The 16,330-nt window shown below is 48.2% G+C and overlaps 1 protein-coding gene across 4 annotated transcripts in view; it reads left to right on the top strand.

Annotated features, from left to right (window-relative positions):
* Positions 1 to 474: 474 nt before the first annotated feature.
* The window catches only part of BCL11B (BCL11 transcription factor B), a gene marked incomplete at both ends in the record, with an annotated part of 90,202 nt that continues 74,346 nt past the window's right edge, over positions 475 to 16,330 (top strand). For 2 of the 4 annotated variants that reach the window (XM_084288212.1, XM_084288210.1), the window contains 2 exons: positions 475 to 532; positions 14,061 to 14,426. In XM_084288212.1, the coding sequence (XP_084144338.1) occupies positions 475 to 532; positions 14,061 to 14,426 (424 nt within the window). Of the gene's footprint in view, positions 533 to 14,057; positions 14,427 to 16,330 lie in introns of all 4 variants that reach the window. The other 2 variants (XM_084288211.1, XM_084288209.1) reach the window with 1 other exon arrangement.

The following is a 16,330-nucleotide window of genomic DNA, read 5'->3' as shown; positions in this document are numbered from 1 at the left end:
TTTTTCCTTTTTTTTTTTCTTTTTTTTTTCTCTCTTTTTTTTTTTTTTTTTTTTTAACCCTCCTGGTGAAAAGCGCACTAGCCAATTTGCCAAGCACTCTGGAAAGAGGGAAAGAGAAAAGTGTCACTGGCGGTGCATATCCTCCTAAGTTCAAGAAGAGATTTGGAAGTCCAAGTGGCAGAAGCGGTGGAGAAAAGACAGTGTGTGAAAGAGAGAGGAAAAAAGAGCGAGAAAGCTTTTCCTGATGATGATGATTTTTAATTGAGAGGAGATCCCATCCAGTGCACCACAGCAGCGACAAAAAGGAGGTGTTATTTTTTTTTTCTTTTAATTTTTATTTTTTTGAAAGAAGAAGAACTCGGTAAAGAAGAAGAAGAAGAAAGAGGAAAAAAAAAGAGGAGGAGGATCGGCCCCCAACACATCCCCCCAGACCAGTGCAGCTCTCCAGGCGATGCCAGTGTAAATGCCAGGGCAATGTCCCGTCGCAAGCAGGGAAACCCGCAGCACTTGTCACAAAGAGAGATTATCACACGTAAGTTTGAACTTGGAACCAGATCGAGCCGAAATCAAGGAGCAAAATTAGGGAAGGGGAGGAAGCGGGCTTGGGGGGGGGGGGGGGATAGGGGGGGGCTCCAGGAGAAACCAAAGCTAGTAAATGACTTCAGAGAGAGGGAGAGGAGAAGGAATTAAAGAGGGGAGGGGGTGTGCGGCTAGGGGGGATGGGCTGGGGTGGAGGGGGGGGAGAAGCCCGAAGTTTTGCCGTGCGTTTGCAGCGGTGCGGAGGTGAGGCGGGCGGGTGGCAGCGCCGAGCGGTGCCGAGCGGAGCGGGGGAAAGGCGCTGCCGGCGGGGGGCGGCGGGGGCTCCCCCCGAGGGGACACGGGGCCGTGCCGGGCCGTGCCGGGCCGTACCGGGCCGTAGGGGCTCCGCAGCTCGCCCCCGGCCCCGCTCCTCGCTCCCCGCACCGGGGTTGCAAAGCGGAGCGCTGGGAAAAGTTGGCCGGGAGCCTGGCATCGGCGTGACAGCCGGGGCTGGTGGGGGGGGGGGGTGGCGAGGGATGCGGGGGGGGGGGGTTCGGGGAGGATCAAGGTGGGCAGCGGGGCCGGGGAGGGGTGTGGGGGGAAGAGGAGAGGCCGGGGGATTTGATGGAAGCACATGGAGGCGGTGGGCCGGCCGAGAGGCAGGCGCCGAGCCCCCCGGTGCGGGGCAGGTAGATGGGCAGGATGCAGCCCCAGGTGCAGTGGAGGGGGGGTCCCCGTCCTGCAAAAGGCGGGGGGAGGCACGACGGGCTCGGCTGGGGCTAGAGGCAGGGCAGGGGGTGCAGAGGAGCCGGTGGAAGGCGGGGGTGCCTGCTGGGGAGCGGAGGGGGGGTGCAGAGAGGAGAGCCGAGGCGGCGGAGCGGGCATGAAACGCGGGCCGGGCGGCGGGGCAGCAGCGGGGGCTGCACTTTGCCGAAGCTCCCATTGTGAAATGCAAACACACATCACCACCCTCCCCCCCCCCAAAAGAAAAAAAAAAAGATAAATCGGAGGAAGGAAAGGAGACCCCCCGCCCCCCCCCCCCCCCCCCCCCCCCCCCCCCCCCAGCATCCCCCCTCTCCTCCCCGCTCCCACCCTACACCCTACAGAGGGGCGAGCGGGGCGGCGCTGCAGGCAGAGCCGGGGCAGGTCTCCCCAAAACCGGGCACCCCTCTCTGAGCTCCCGGGGCCTCTTCCACGGCTGAAGGGGGGGCTTCGGCTGAGGACCCCCCAGCATTCCCCGCTGCTCCTCCGCCACTGGGCCGCGGGGACAACCGGGGAAGGGGGAGTCCTGCATTTCCCCCCGAAAGCATCGGACCCCGCTCGAGGTGGGGGGTGTTAGGAAAGCAGAGCAAGCCTTGGGGAGGTTGTTGGGGGGAGCGGAGGCCGGTTTGAGGCCCCGCACCCCACCGGGGAGGCCGGCCGGACCCCCCCCCCCCCCCCCCGACGTGTCCGCAAGTTGCTGTGCTGCGGGGGGGGCGGCGGCGCGGCACGGAGCCAGCCCCGGGCTGAGCCTGAGCCGCGGCGGATCCGAATATTTATGTTCCGATTTTAAAGAATTTAAATAAATAAATAAAATATTCCCCCGGCTTCTCTCCCCTCCCCTGAAAGCCAAGAATAGGAGCCATCTGCCAGGAGCATTTGGTGCTTGCGAGCTCCTCTCTTTCTTTGTTACCGGTGATAAATTTCTGTTTGTAAGATTTCCTCGCGAACCGATGTATATATACCTATATAATTTTTCCACTTCCCGGAAGATTTTTTGTTTGTTTGTTTTCGTAGGTGAGGGTTTTGGGGAAACGTTGCGAGTCCCGAAATTTCAATTTCTTTCGCTCTTTCTGTCTTTCTTTTTTTTTTTTTTTTTTTTTGTTGTGCTCCTTTATTTTTTTAACCCGTTCCTCCTCCCCCCTTCCCCCCCCCCCCCCCCCCGAGCCCATCAGCTGGTGGAACACTGGAACACAAATGAAGATGCATCTGGTATTCAGCTCTCTTTCTGGGGGGTTTGTTTTTAATTCATTGTTATTTGGGAGCCAGATTTGCATCACCATAAAAGGTGGATTCCCCCCACACACACTCCCTCTTCATTAATTGCATTTTTGTTTTTAATCATCCGGTTCAGAAAACGCGTTTCCCTTTTTCTTGGTGCTCCCCCCCCCCCCCCCCCCCCCAATTTCTTATTTTTTAAGAAAACGCATCAACAACCTGAACCCTCTCTAAATCACCCTGTGCAATTTCTCCTACTTCTTTTCTGTCTCAGTTGTGAGGAGATGTGGGGTGTTGAAAGGGGGGTGTGCGGAAAATCTGGTTTGTTGCGCACGTCTGAATTTGTTTCAAGGGGTGAAACATTTCTTTTCTTGCTGCTGTTTCTGCTGGGGGGGGGGAGGTGGGGTGGAGGAGAGAGCCAGGTAGGTTTGTTCTTCCAATTTGATCTCCTTTTCCGATCGCTTTACTTGAAAGTAAATAATGAGGCAGGAGAGCATTAAAAGGTGCTGAGGAGCTGCGTGTACAATGGGTTTAGCGGGGAGGCTGGGGAGGAATGGAGAGCAGAGCGGTACGCAGCTTCCCTCCCTCCCCTCTTGTATTTATCTATCTCTCCATCCTGAGGAAGCTGGCGGAGAAATCAGGCTGCATACTGAACAGTGGCAGAAAAAAATGAAGGTATCCAGGGGAGGAGGGGATGGGAGCCGGGGGGGCTGCGGCTGGGGCTGGGGTTGGGGCTGGGGGGAGCAGGAAGTGCAGGCATTTTAGCGCACAGGCGCTGAGCCTCAGCTGCAGGCGTGCAGGAGGGGGGCTTGCCATCCCCGCACTTCTCGGGAAGGTGTCATTCGTGGGGGCAAAGCAGCCAGCAGACCGGCCTCTGCGAGGGGGAGTTGGGAAAGTAGCAGGCAGCGGAATAGGAAACCAAAACACTTGCAACAAAATAAACCCAGCCCCAAGCCAAGCCCCCAAAGCCGGGATGAATTGGTGCTGTTTCCTGAAATCTAGCATTTATGTCATGTTTAGCTTGGGCTTTTTTTTTTTTTTTTTTTTTTTTTTCCCCTCTCCCTCTTTGGCATCTGTCAGGAGAGTTGCATCTCAGGATGGATTGGAGGTCTGTGCCAGGCAAAGAAAGAGAGATAGGGAGAGAGATGAGGAGAGAGAGAAAGAGAAGGGTTTTCTGACACCGCTCAGCTGGAGTTTATTGGGTTTCATGCTCTTGGTATTCAGAGAAACGTTTAGATCCTGAGTGTAAGACAAACAAACAAACACAAAAAGCAGAGAGGCTGCAACGTAGCCGTGCTCCAGAGTTTCAGTGTCTCATTTGCACAGTGGTCTTTAAGGCTGCAAAACTGAGTGGCCTGTTTGTCCTTGCCAGGCTTGCCCAGGCAGCCTTGTAATAGATGCATGTGCAGCACAAAAAGGGGAGACACACGTGGGAGAAAAGAGCAGCTCTGGACCTCTCCTCAGTGATGGTGGACAGAACAAACTTGGTAGCTGAGCTCACTTAAATGGGTGGACAAAGCAAAAGAGGCAATTAGGTAGAGAAAGAGGAAACTGAGCTGTAGAGCTGCTCTGTGCAAAGAAACGTTAGTTTGGTTTGATTCAAATTGCTGATTTTCCAGCTTAAGATCTTCTTTTTTTAACTTGAGAAATCTGCTTTCAGACTAGCCCTGCATTTTGCATTTGAAGGAAATGCGAAAAATGAGAGCATGTGAAAAGCTCACTGATAGCAGTTTTGCAGAAGGCGGCAAAGCAAGAACGTTTCTGTAGGGCAGCAGCAAAGGCTGGGAGGGAAAGGCACAGTGAAATCATACAATGATTTCCACCTGGAGGTGGAGAGCCAGGTTTCCCAAGAAGGCTCTTCAATACCTGGTCAACAGGTTCCCTAGGAAGAGTAATAATTTCCTATACCATTTTGTATTTGTACGTAGTCATTAGAAATAATAATGAAAAACACTAGGATTTTTTGCATGTCAAAGTTTTGCAGATTGCTTCAAGGAGCTTCTCTTAAAATGCATTTAGATTCAGTGCAATTAATACACTTTTTTTCACAGAAAAAACCCACACCAATGTAATTAACTCTCATGCAAAGAGAACATAAGCTGTGACTGAAGATTTAGAGAGGAAATTATTTTGGAGATGGCTGACTTTTTCATAATACCCGCACAGTTGTGCACAGAAAAGCCTAACGCGTTTTTGAAAGACATTACATGTGTCGGCTTTAAATAGGACAGGAAAAAAAAAAAAAAAAAAAGAGGTTGCGTGCGGTTGATTTCCAGGTTGCTTTTCATTTGGATATATTTATATTTGACATGTAAGATGAAAAAAATACTGGCATATTTTCATAGTTTCAGGTGTTTAAAAATATTTTTGAAAAACTGATGCGGAGTAACTAGATTGTGGATCCTGATTGTTTTGTCCTTTTTGCTTGATGTGCTCAGTGGCTTAAATAGATGTACAGCGGGTGAGAAATCATTTTGCATTTTTTCGCTGGTCGGCAGATGCAGAGCATATTTTGTCAGGCTTATTTAAATATTGAGAAATAAAGTCGCAAAGCTTTTACAACCTTCAAGCAGGAACGGTTGGAGCCCTTGCCTTGTGCAGAATGGATGCTCCTCCGCAGAACAAAGGGTTGTCTTGTGGCATATATGACAATAATTATGACTTAGAGGAGTGTGTGCTCATACAAGTACAAATTATTGATATCAGTTACCGACTTCGGTTGACACCTCCTCGGCAAGTCTTCCTCGGGCCGAGCTCGCAAACCTTTTCGGTCAACCAAACGCTTCGCACAGCTCGCCGACTTCCCTTCCCCGTTTCCTATCTCGATCGCTTTGCTCTCCGCGCTGTTTGTTGATAGAAAAGACTTTCCAAAATAAACTTTGCTGGCTCGCAGTTGCCTCGCAGGGCTGCCTGGTGCCCCGGCCGCAAGTGGCGGCTGCTGACGACTAGGGGGAGCTCGCAGCCCGTCTGATGCGGGGACGGCGCCGGCCCCGCCGCCGCCGCTGCTGCGCGGGATGCTCAGCCCTGGGAAATAGCAGCCGGAGCTCAGGCACTTCACGGCGCTGCAAAATGTTTGCAGTGTAAAGTTGTAGTATCGATTTTCATGCGAAGATCTATAGAGCGCTAGCTGAGAGGGGGGCTGCGAGCGAGGCAGATCTATTTTTAGCTAAAGCGCGGCTGATTAATTGACTCGGGCGGACAGGAGTTTTTAATTAAAATTAGTTTTTAACAATGCTTTTTATTGCCAGCGTACAGTGTTTAAATTCTCAATTTGTTGTCAGATAGCGATCGGGGTAATGATACTTGAACACGAGCGAGTCTCCGTGCGTCTGGGGGAAGCCCATGTAGATGTGCTTGCTTGTTTCAGCGGACGTGAACACCGAGAGAAAGAGAGCTGGGGTCCTGGGAGAAGGTGTGCGCGGCAATAAGGTGGACACATGCACTCACCATTTGGGGTTGCTTACATGCCAGAAAGCCACATGTGCCCCTGCCGAGAGGATCTGCTGTTGGATAGTTCACCGTACTTTGATCCTCTCAGGTCCTTATAACAAAAAACCCTGCAGCTCCTGCAAAAGAAAATAAGCATTTCTTTCCTGAAGAAATAAACACAAATCCACGTATGTCATGTAGAAGTTGCAGCTTGCAGGCTGCTCCACTGAGCTTGTGCTCTTCTCCGCTTGTCTGATTGCCCGCCATAGACGGACTTTAGCGGGACGCTTTCTTGCCCAAACATATAATTTTGCGGCGTACGCATGGGAAGCTTTGATCGCTGGATGTCAGGGTAGAAGGTTTACTTCACCCAGTATGAGAAAGTCATCAAATCGTGGTATTGTTAACATATCATAAGCGTATTTTTATTTTTAGGGCTCAATATGGGGATGAAGGTTATCCCAAGACAGGAAAGCGCGCTTTCTTCTAACCTGAAAGAGAAATAAATTAGGTCAGATGAAAGATCAGGGCTGTCGCCAACTGTAAAAAAACCTTTCACTCTTGGGTAGAGGGGGCCAGCAATTTATCTGATGATTTCTCTACTTCATTTAGTGTTTGAATCAAGCTCGTTGGAAGCATATACACAGCAGCCAGCTCATTTGACAGACCTGTAACATGAAGAGCACGGTGCCTCGGCCTCTGGTGAGGCAAACGTTCCCCAGCTATAGGGAAAACTTGCTTTTCTCCCCTCCCCAGACTCCTCAAACTTTGCTGATTGCTGCTTCGTGTCTATTCCACAACTACTAACTTTTTCTAAGAGGAACAAGAACCCTGCTCTCCTTCTCCCTAGTGCCTCTGCCCCCGGCGCACGCACACGCACATGCACGCACACGCTCCCCTTCTTCCCTCTGCCTCCCACCCGTCCCGCTCGCAAAAGCTGAAGCCCATCAGCAAAGTCTCTCCGTGGAGACACACTGCACCAAAATGGCTCTTCGCCTCCTTGCCTGAGCATTTCCTCCTCTTGGTTGCTGTTCAGTGGGGCAGCGGTTTCTTCAGGGCTGCTCCATGCACCGCGTTGCAGATGTCGGTAACATTTGGTCTTGGTAGCCTCAAGAGAAAGCGTGTGGAAAAATAAACGGTGGCTGGGCTTACCGCCTGCTTTAAAGTTAGTGATGCCGTAAAAGCACTTGGTGAAGTATCAGCATTGGCTGTAGATAGATTTATATATATGTGTCTTTCTAATGAGGGAGGGAAAAGGCATCAATAACAGTGCACATTGATAAATGTGTGATTCATTCAGCTGCTCCTACTACAGCACCTTCCTCTTTTGTGTTTATTTACTTTCTTAAATTGTATCTGGGCAGGCTGCACACCGTTCCTCTGCACCCACGACTGCAAGCCTCAAAGGCAGTTGTGTGTTCAGCTCCTGAACATCAGTTAAATTTGCCTGCTGCTCTAGCTCCTGAAAAGCTGTTGCCTGCTCGATACTGTAGACCTTTGCTGAAGCTTTAAGTAGCAGCTTCCCCCCCCCTCCTTTTTTTTTCTTCTCAAGGAATATATAAAAAATGCCTAAAGCAGGCTATTCGAAAACAAATTAAAGCAGAGGGACACACTTCATGCGTTGCAGGCACGCGCCAGTAGAAGAGGGTTAGAAGAATATCATCATTTTACTGGCAAAAGTGACACCAGATCGGGGATTTGATTAATGGTGCAGCATTCACAGGGACTTAGTTCTGTATTTTTGACATATGCAAGTCTTTTGTGTAGTTGCCTCAGTGCAAGAAATTCCCTTTTTTTTTTTTTTTTTTTTTTTTTCCTGGAGCAGTTGATAATTTGTGTGTGTGCTGGATATGCCCAAGGTACTTTCCAAAGACTAAGCACTAGACAGCACAGTATAAAAAAGGAATCCAAACTTAAGGGAAAGGAAAAAAACACTGGTTTACTTAACTTTTTTATGACCCCTTTTACTAAGCCACTGGAATAAGCCATAAATTCGCTGAATGTTATAATGAATATGCTTCAATGAGAGCAAAAAAAAGGCTTAAGAAAATTGTATATGAGCAACAGTGTTCCATACACAATTGAGGAGCAGTCTCTTTTGAGACCGATATTTATAAAAAAGAACAGAGTTGTCGTGTGTTTAATATGCGTTCAAAACTAATTACTTAATTTTGATCATGCCTTTTAAATCTTTGGGTAAGAATCCGTGCTTCAAATCTCCTTTTCTAAGCCAGTTAAAAGCCTGTACCAAAATACCGCTCCTTCTGCTTTTGTGGCACCGAGCACTCCTTTCTCTCCTTGGTTGTCGTTTAGTTTTAAATAAAACAAATCTATTCACTTGGGAACAAAGCATGCTTTTATATCCCATCATCACATTCCATTTTATCTGCGGAGATTTACAGCTTCTGCAGTCTATAGAAGAGCCTATGCATTTTACGCTCTCAAAAGCAGTAAATATTTTTTTATGAACGTACAGTTTACTTAAGGGGAGACACGCCACTCCCTTCTTTAACACTGTGCATAGTTCCTGGTGAAATAACATCTGACGAGTGCTTGAGATCCAAGCAGATCCTTGGATATTCTTGGCTTTTGTTCCGTTTGGGTTCTGCGAGGTTGCCGTGCCTTGTTTTTCCCAGTCCCCGAGGTCCTGCCCGGCTCTTTACGCCCGCGGCCGGACTTTCTCCGTCTCAGGTGCGGACGGGGGTTTGTGCGGCTTTCCGAGAGCCTGGGGCCACTTCTGCGGGAGGCGGCCGAGCTGGGCACTGCGGGGGTGTCCAGCACCTCGCCGCCGTGCGGGGTTTGCGGGACGCCCCCCATGGCCTTCCCCCAAGCTGCTGGGATCTCGCCTGCCGCGGGCAGGTGCCCCCCGGCCACTCCTCGCCGCGCTGCGCTGCGCTCTGGCACGGCACGGCTCCTCGGCACGGCATGGCTGCCCGGCATGGCACAGCTCTCCGGCACGGCTCGGCACGGCTCGGCACGGCTCGACACGGCACGGCACGGCACGGCACGGCACAGACCCGCCGCAACTCGAGCCGCCTTTTGTGCGCTTTGCATTGCGCCCTGAGACGCACTTGAAAAGTAGCGCAGAGCTGCCGGCCCGTCCGTTTCTGGGGCTTCCCCATCACGTTGCCTCTTTTGGTCAACTCTGCCTCACACTTATTTATTTATTTATTTATTTATTAAACACTGTACCAATAATTGCTGCTCAGTCCTCAGAACAATTAAAAACGGATGGCAGACAAGCAGTGCCTCGGACCACCGAGTGCGATGCTGATGCAACATGAGGGCACAAACTAAACCCCGCACCTTGCGGCTGCAGGGGGGAACCGGGAGCAGGTTACTGATAAACTTCGAGGGCGAGGAGCTGCACAGCATGCTTTGAGTGGCCATGGGCTTTGTGCAGCAAGGATCCTAACACCGATTGCTGCAATAACCCAGCTCGAGTGCACGCGATCCGAGCTATTTCCGCTAAGTATGTTGATGTTACAGTAAATGTGACATGTGGGTGTTGATGGAAGGGACATCGTTTTCAGGCCTGCTTTGGGCAACACCCTGACAAGCAAGTCACTTATTTGTGCTCACTCCTGAACTGGGCTGAGCTCCTGGCTGTGCCTCCAAGGCAGTGGTGGCTGTGTGCAGGGAGTGGGGCCGGGCCCCTCATGCCAGGGCATGCAGGCAAGTGGCTTCCCTGGTCTGGGTGTGACAATTTGGGCAGCCCCAGCTTGTCCTGAGGGTTACCCTGGGCTCAGCATGGGCTAAGGTAGTGGCAGGGTAGGCAGAGCACCTGCAGCTCTTCCCTGACCCCCCCAGCATCGATTTGTGACCCCGCTGCTGAAACAGGAGGCGGCAAGGAAGTTCAACGCGCAACGCTTCAGTCCTGTGCCAAAGTACTCCCTCTTCCTCCTTTCTCTGCCTCCCTTTGACACTGTGGGAGTGGAAAAATAAGAAAGAGAATAGGTGGACAACTTTTTGATTCCTTTGCACCTTTCATTCATCAGTGCAATAAAAGCACAAGAAAATAAATCACCAGTATCAGAACCCCGCCTCATCCAAAGCCCACAGACAAGCGTCTACAGTCTTGTCTTTTGAGGCCTTTGAGATGATTTTGAGTAACAGACTTTTCTACTATTAATGGGCATGATTTTGAGACATTTGACAAGCAGAAAGTACTTAGCATGTGCATTTGCTTTAATATTGGGCATAAGAGTATTGTTTGCATGGGGCGCATATGGTGTAATGATGTCACCACGCAGAAAGAAGAGTGCTGGTGGTTTTGCGACAGTGCCTTTGTGGAATTAGGAAAATTGTCCACTGCACTGTAGGCAGCCAGAGAGCTTTGAGATGCTTCTAAGAGCATTGAAGCTGTCCAGCAGCAAGTGTAATGCCTTGCAAAGAAAATGATTTAGCTTGTCCAGCTGCATTAATTTTATGAAGCCATCGAATGACAGCAGTGTCACTGATGTCCCCATAGATCACCCATCCCCGACTCACTGTGCTTCCTCAGAAGGTGGTGCAGGGCTGTTTTGAGGAGTCTCTGGGTGCAGCGAAAATGCTGGGCACACCTCAACACACCTGGGAGAACCAGGGCATGAGTCCTGGCTGGAAATAGATTGTTTGCATTTTTTTTTTTTTACCTTTTCCCACGTAAGACAGAGGAGATGTTTTCCATTCTCCTTTTTTGTTTGGCTTGATTTTTCCTTCTTAAAAAAAATAAAATAATAATTTTAGATAAATACTCAGGAGGAAACACCCTCCTTCCCCCAAACCCAGCTACCAAGAAACAGAAATAAAACCACAGAGTTAAATTCAAATAATGTGAAGCGACGCATTTGAAACCCACAGACACAAGTGGAGTCAGAACTTTAGATTGAGACTGGCCTAAATTGCCCTATTGGTATTAAAGGACTCCTTAAACAACATAAGATCTTGGCTGTTGTATTAACTAGGCGTGACCCGATGCGTTATGGGCTGGACTTCCAGGCTTTTTTCTCTTTTCCTTTGTGGGTTTTAAATCTCTCCTGTAATGTTACTTGAATGTAGGTTTTTAATGGCTTAATTGAGTTGTCAATAGGAAGCCTTTTCTTTTCTTTTCCTTTTTTTTTTTTTTTTTTTTTTTAATTCCAAGTTTAAAAAAAATGCAAATTGACATGGATAAAATGCATTTGAAGATCTATTCAGTATTTTGTTTTTCATTCCTTTATGTCTGTTTTCCATGTCCTGAAAAAGGGATTGTAATATAGCTTCTGCATTGTTGGGTATATGACTGGTTTCCTGCTTGATGATTTATTAAGCTAAAATCAGAAATAGAGTCAAGTAAAAAAAACCTTTTTAGAGTTTGAAACCCAATTACTACTGATCATGAGGGCTCAGCGTACCAAGAAAACGAAAAGCTGATTTTCGGTAATGTGGTGACTGCCAAAATATGAAGGAATACCAGATGTTATTTTAAAAAAGTGCCATTGCAGAGTCCTTGGAAAGAGAGAGTGAGAGAGTGTAAGTGAATAGGCATATGTGGATTTAACTAATATTCAAATGAACTGTAGAGCTGAAAGGAAAGAATTCTCAACAGTTTAGCTGCTAAAACCTCCTTCATGTTTCCAGAGACGCATGGTCAGAACCCTTATCAAATGCAGCACTTTTGCTACGTTTTCTGAAGAGCGCAATTCAAATCACAGGGAAAGAAAAAAAAATCCTCACATCAAAAAAGATAATAAAGTTGAGACCTGTTCTTTTCTTTTTATTTGTTATATATATGCCAGAATTCTGCCTTTGTAATTTGAGAGACAGACTTTAATCTGAAAGCTTTACAGGATTGTTACGTGAAACTCGTAACGAGCATTTTCCTCCTCTGCAACCTTTTCTTCTTCCGACCCTTGGTTCAGTTCCTGTTTTCATGTTGTCTTTTCCAGCTCTTTGTCCCATCTCCCATGTCTGTATATGTGTGTGTGTATGTCCCTGTGTGTATGTGTTTTTTTTTAATATTTTGACACTCTGCTCCCCCTTAATAGGAATTCTTCCTAGAAATAGTGCGCACACTTCTAAAGGACCCTTTTCACAGTCCTTTTCTTTTGGCTCTAAAATGATGTATATGTAATTGGTAATTAAAGGTGCAAGCTCTCTTCAATATAAACAGTATTGCTCAATGTTAGATCATTAAAGGGAACCGCAGCACTAAATAATTACCTTTTGCATTGTGACACACTCTTCACAGACATCCGCTCTCTTCCCGGCAGTCCCTGTTCAGCGCAGGGTTATGGTTGCATTTTCACTGAGGCAAGGAGGCATCTTTTCATAATATAAATTGGTGAATTAATTACATAGTATTGTCTTCAAACTCCTTTTAAACTTAGATTAAGGGGAAAAAAGTAATTACTGGTTTTCAGAACTAGTATTATGCTGTGTATTTGGTAACCTTGGGGTGAGTTAGGAAACCAAAGCCTTTCTGTGCCCATCGTCTGCTCCAGTGGGATGGGTCGTGCTCAGGCACTTCTCTGGGGCATCAGTCCTTTTCCTGCTGCTGCTGGTGCTGCTGATCCCTATTTTGCTGTTAGAGAGCTCTGATGCAACTTGTAATACAGCTGGTAGATACACTAATCAATTATTTATTCTGGAAGAGGAAAACGGGGACGATTCTTTTTCTAAACTGTCTTTTTCGAGGCTTAGCCAGTTTTTGCTGCCAAGTAATACATTTCACCTTCTAGCTCTTTTTTTTTTGTGTGTGTGTGTGTGTGTGTGTGTGTTTTGTTTTTCAATTTGCTGAAGAACGGGACAAAACTCCTTTTGATTTCGGCCAGGAGGAAAATCCAGATCTGGATTATGACATCTGTTTATCTCAGTCTCATTTCTCTGAGATAGTTGTGTAACTCCCTTTCCTCAGGAAAACTGTAAGCAATCCACTCAGGCCAGTAAAGAACATTTCTCCTACTATTCCTTTAATCCTGATACGATTAGAGGTCTCACTCCCTGATTTACATACTGTTAGTTCCTCTGTTTTGTTCAGCCCAAATCCTATAGTCCTTGCAGAGGCAAAACAGCCTTAGGCAAAAGTCAGTGGAGATTTTGCCCAAGTAAAGACCAAGGTTTGTATCATTTGGCAGTTACACAGCAGAACAAGAGAAAATAAAACAAAATCCAAGTTTTGCCCCAGAAATAGATTGTGATCCACAATTATTTTATAATGTAACAATTACCTTCAAAATACCCATTAAAAATGCACTGTGCCTTATTAATTGTAACGTGAGAAATTATTTATTCCTTAGAAACTGATTCAGGTCACTCAGAAATGCTTTCAGGGTCTTTTGGGGCTAATGGTATGGAGTCCATCCGGTCCATAGGCACGATTTATACCAAAAACTTTTATTAACCTATACAGCAACTGCAGAGGTATTTGGCATCAGGAAAATGAGTGGAAGATTTTGGGCTCAGCCAATATTCCTGTACATTAAAAAGTGCCTTACTCTCTTTCCTACTGTACACACTTTTGAACCCCTTCAGCTTCTCATGATACCGCATCCTTCTTACCTTACTCTTTACTGTATCTTGTACTGATGGGAGAATATTTAATCTTGCTGGTATCTTTGTAAGGGGAAAGGGTGGTGGCACTAATTTTGTGTGCCACCAGAGCCTGATCCTGCTTGCCTGGGGCACTTGAGCACTTCCCTCCCTGCTTTTCCCCTCTCTCTGAAATCAAAGGAGAGATTTGGGAGCATAAGATTTGCTGGATGGGGCCTTGGCCAGATGGCTGGGAGATGCAGTGGGAATGAGAAGGTGGGATAAAAAGAGAGAAACTGTTTCAGAAAGTGACTCGGGGCTTGAACGTTTGCAAAACGGCTCTTTGCTGATCTCCTTACAGTGCTGGCAGCAGTGGGAAGGAGCTGTCAGGAAAGCTATGCCAGGTCAGCCTTTCCATTTTGTTTCAGGCAGGCTTGGTTGCAAAATATATTGAAATCATTCTGGGAGAATGGAAAAGCTGAAAAATGAAAGAAAGATCTAATCAGGCTTGGCTTCTTTTGGGTGCGGGGGGAGGCTGGGCCTCTTGTGATGCATCCTTCAGAGTCTGTGAACATTCAAAGCAATCTCTTTCTCTTCTCCCTTTGTCCCTTTCCTCCCTCTTTCTCCTTGTCCACGTAAAGCAGAGGCTGACCATGTGGAACCGGCACTCGCCGACGAGGATGAGAGCCTGGCAATAGCAGAGCCGGGTGGCATCAGCATCGCCGCAGGCGGGACAGACCCCGACTTATTAACCTGTGGACAGTGTCAGATGAACTTCCCGCTGGGAGACATCTTGGTTTTTATAGAGCACAAGAGAAAACAGTGCAATGGCACTGGTGGTGTCTGCTATGAAAAGAGCATGGATAAGAGCAGCCCTCCCCCCTCCTCACGCGCCGAGCTCAGGAAAGTGTCAGAGCCAGTGGAAATCGGGATCCAAGTCACACCCGATGAAGAAGACCGTCTTCTCACGCCTACAAAAGGAATTTGCCCCAAGCAGGAGAACATTGCAGGTACAGCATGTTTTACACTCAATCAACCGCCTAGGTAATCTTTTAACGAGAGCCCTCTAGAAAGTGCCATGAAACCATGAAACGGAGGCTTCAGTCACAGGTTTTTATAGGAGCCATCAGCCTGGAGGGTCCTCGAGGCTACGGGGGGCAATGGGGGGGGATGCTCAGCAGGGCTGCCCACCCCTTGTCTGGTTCAGCACAGCTCTCTGTGCAGGGCCAGTTCTCTCAGACTGGGGACTCTCGATCCCCTGGGAGAGCCAAGGGACAGCGTGTACACATAAGAAAAAGCAGAAGTTTGGGGGCAGAGAAGCCATTTCAGGAGCGTCCTTAAGCAGGTAGCAGCGGTGGAGGACTCTGGTGAGATGCTCAGTTCAATCCAGTTCAGATACACTTCATAACATGCAGACCCACTGTGAAGGATAAAATCCTTCTGAAGTCAGTGGCAAAATCCACTTCCACTGACTTCAGCTGGGGTAGATTTCAGCTTCCTGACCTGAATTACTGACTGTGCTGCCTGTCCTGGGTCTCGGCAGAAGGCTGGAGTTGGGTGGGGGACACCTCCATTCACACACAAACTCAAAATGAGCTTTTGAAAGAGAGGACGAACATGAGCTGGCCCAGATGAGCAGATAGCAGGCATTTCTTTTTCCTAACCCCCTCAGATGTGGTGCAGTTAACATTTACTCAGCAGACCCCCCCAGCTCAGTGGTGGGCAGGCAAGCGCTGGCATCCACCTGGGCGAGCTGCTGTGAAATGGCTTCTGCAGAGCGCGGTGTGGGGCAGCTTCCGGCGTGCAGGGCGTTTCTTCTCTCTGCAGCGCAGCGCACGCTGCTCACCATGGTGAAAGGAAGGGCTGTGCTCCCTGCTAGTCAGTGTGTTTTTCATGTTACACAGCAGGATCTTCCCTCAAACTGGCCTTTATGTTCAAATCAGCTGCATCCCGTACAGAAGACCAGTGGCAAGTTGTCATTGCTGCCACTAGATGATTTCTCTAGGAATTGTCCTACGGGATTAGATCTGACAGTCCACAGTCCTGTCTGTAGTAGAGGTGTTCCCATGAAGGGATTCCCACAAGACTGGTACTAGGCTCCTATCTTTACAATTAAAACTTTAGCATTTCCCCCTTTTATCGCTGGAGGTGTCTGAGTCACTCCCCAGCACCTTTGGTGGGCTTGGCCATCATATAAGTGAACATGAAGGCTTTGAACTGCTGCAGTCTTCAGATCTCCTTCAGACCTTTAAGACAGGGCATATGCCACCCATTGACTACCTTGTTTTTCAGGAGTCTGTAAGGGTGCAGTCACCATCTTGACATGTGGCATTGTAGTCACCATCTTGACATGGTGGCTTTGTGGGGCGATAGCAGTGACAGCTGCTGTTGTAGCATTTTAAGCATCCCTACTGTAAGACCTGACTCTGTTCTTACCCTATCCTTTTGAAGCTCTGAATTCATTTCCTGGCAGAGATGACTCCCTCATGGTGTATCAGCTTTCTGAGGGCTAGGTTTGATGGGAGCAGAAGAGAAGTGTTCAGGAGCTTCTCTTCCTGTCTGCTGAAGGCCTCCTGAATGGTGCTGAGCACTCTCAACAGCACAAGCTGACGGTGCTCAGCCCCTTCCAGAGGGTGCCCAGTGCTTTGTGAAGTTACTCCAGGAGACCTACACTGCAGTTGTACTCCAGATCTCCTCTTTTACAAACCCATGCCCAAGCTCAGTCCATAACAAAGTACTTCAATGGCTACATTCAGCTCAGAGGGTGCCGTCCCATCCCAGCTTCTGAGGGTCAGCATCAATATAACCAGTGCTTTTGCCATACAGAATATTTGCTGGGGGAGAGGGTGGAGGTTATGTTCATATGTGGAAAAGGCATTAAAAAAAATTAAAAGCCAATCTGGAGCACCTAATC

This window comes from Netta rufina (genome assembly GCF_964035555.1).
Source record: "Netta rufina genome assembly, chromosome: 5".
NCBI lineage: Eukaryota > Metazoa > Chordata > Aves > Anseriformes > Anatidae > Netta > Netta rufina.
This window is presented reverse-complemented; position numbering and strand designations above follow the sequence as displayed.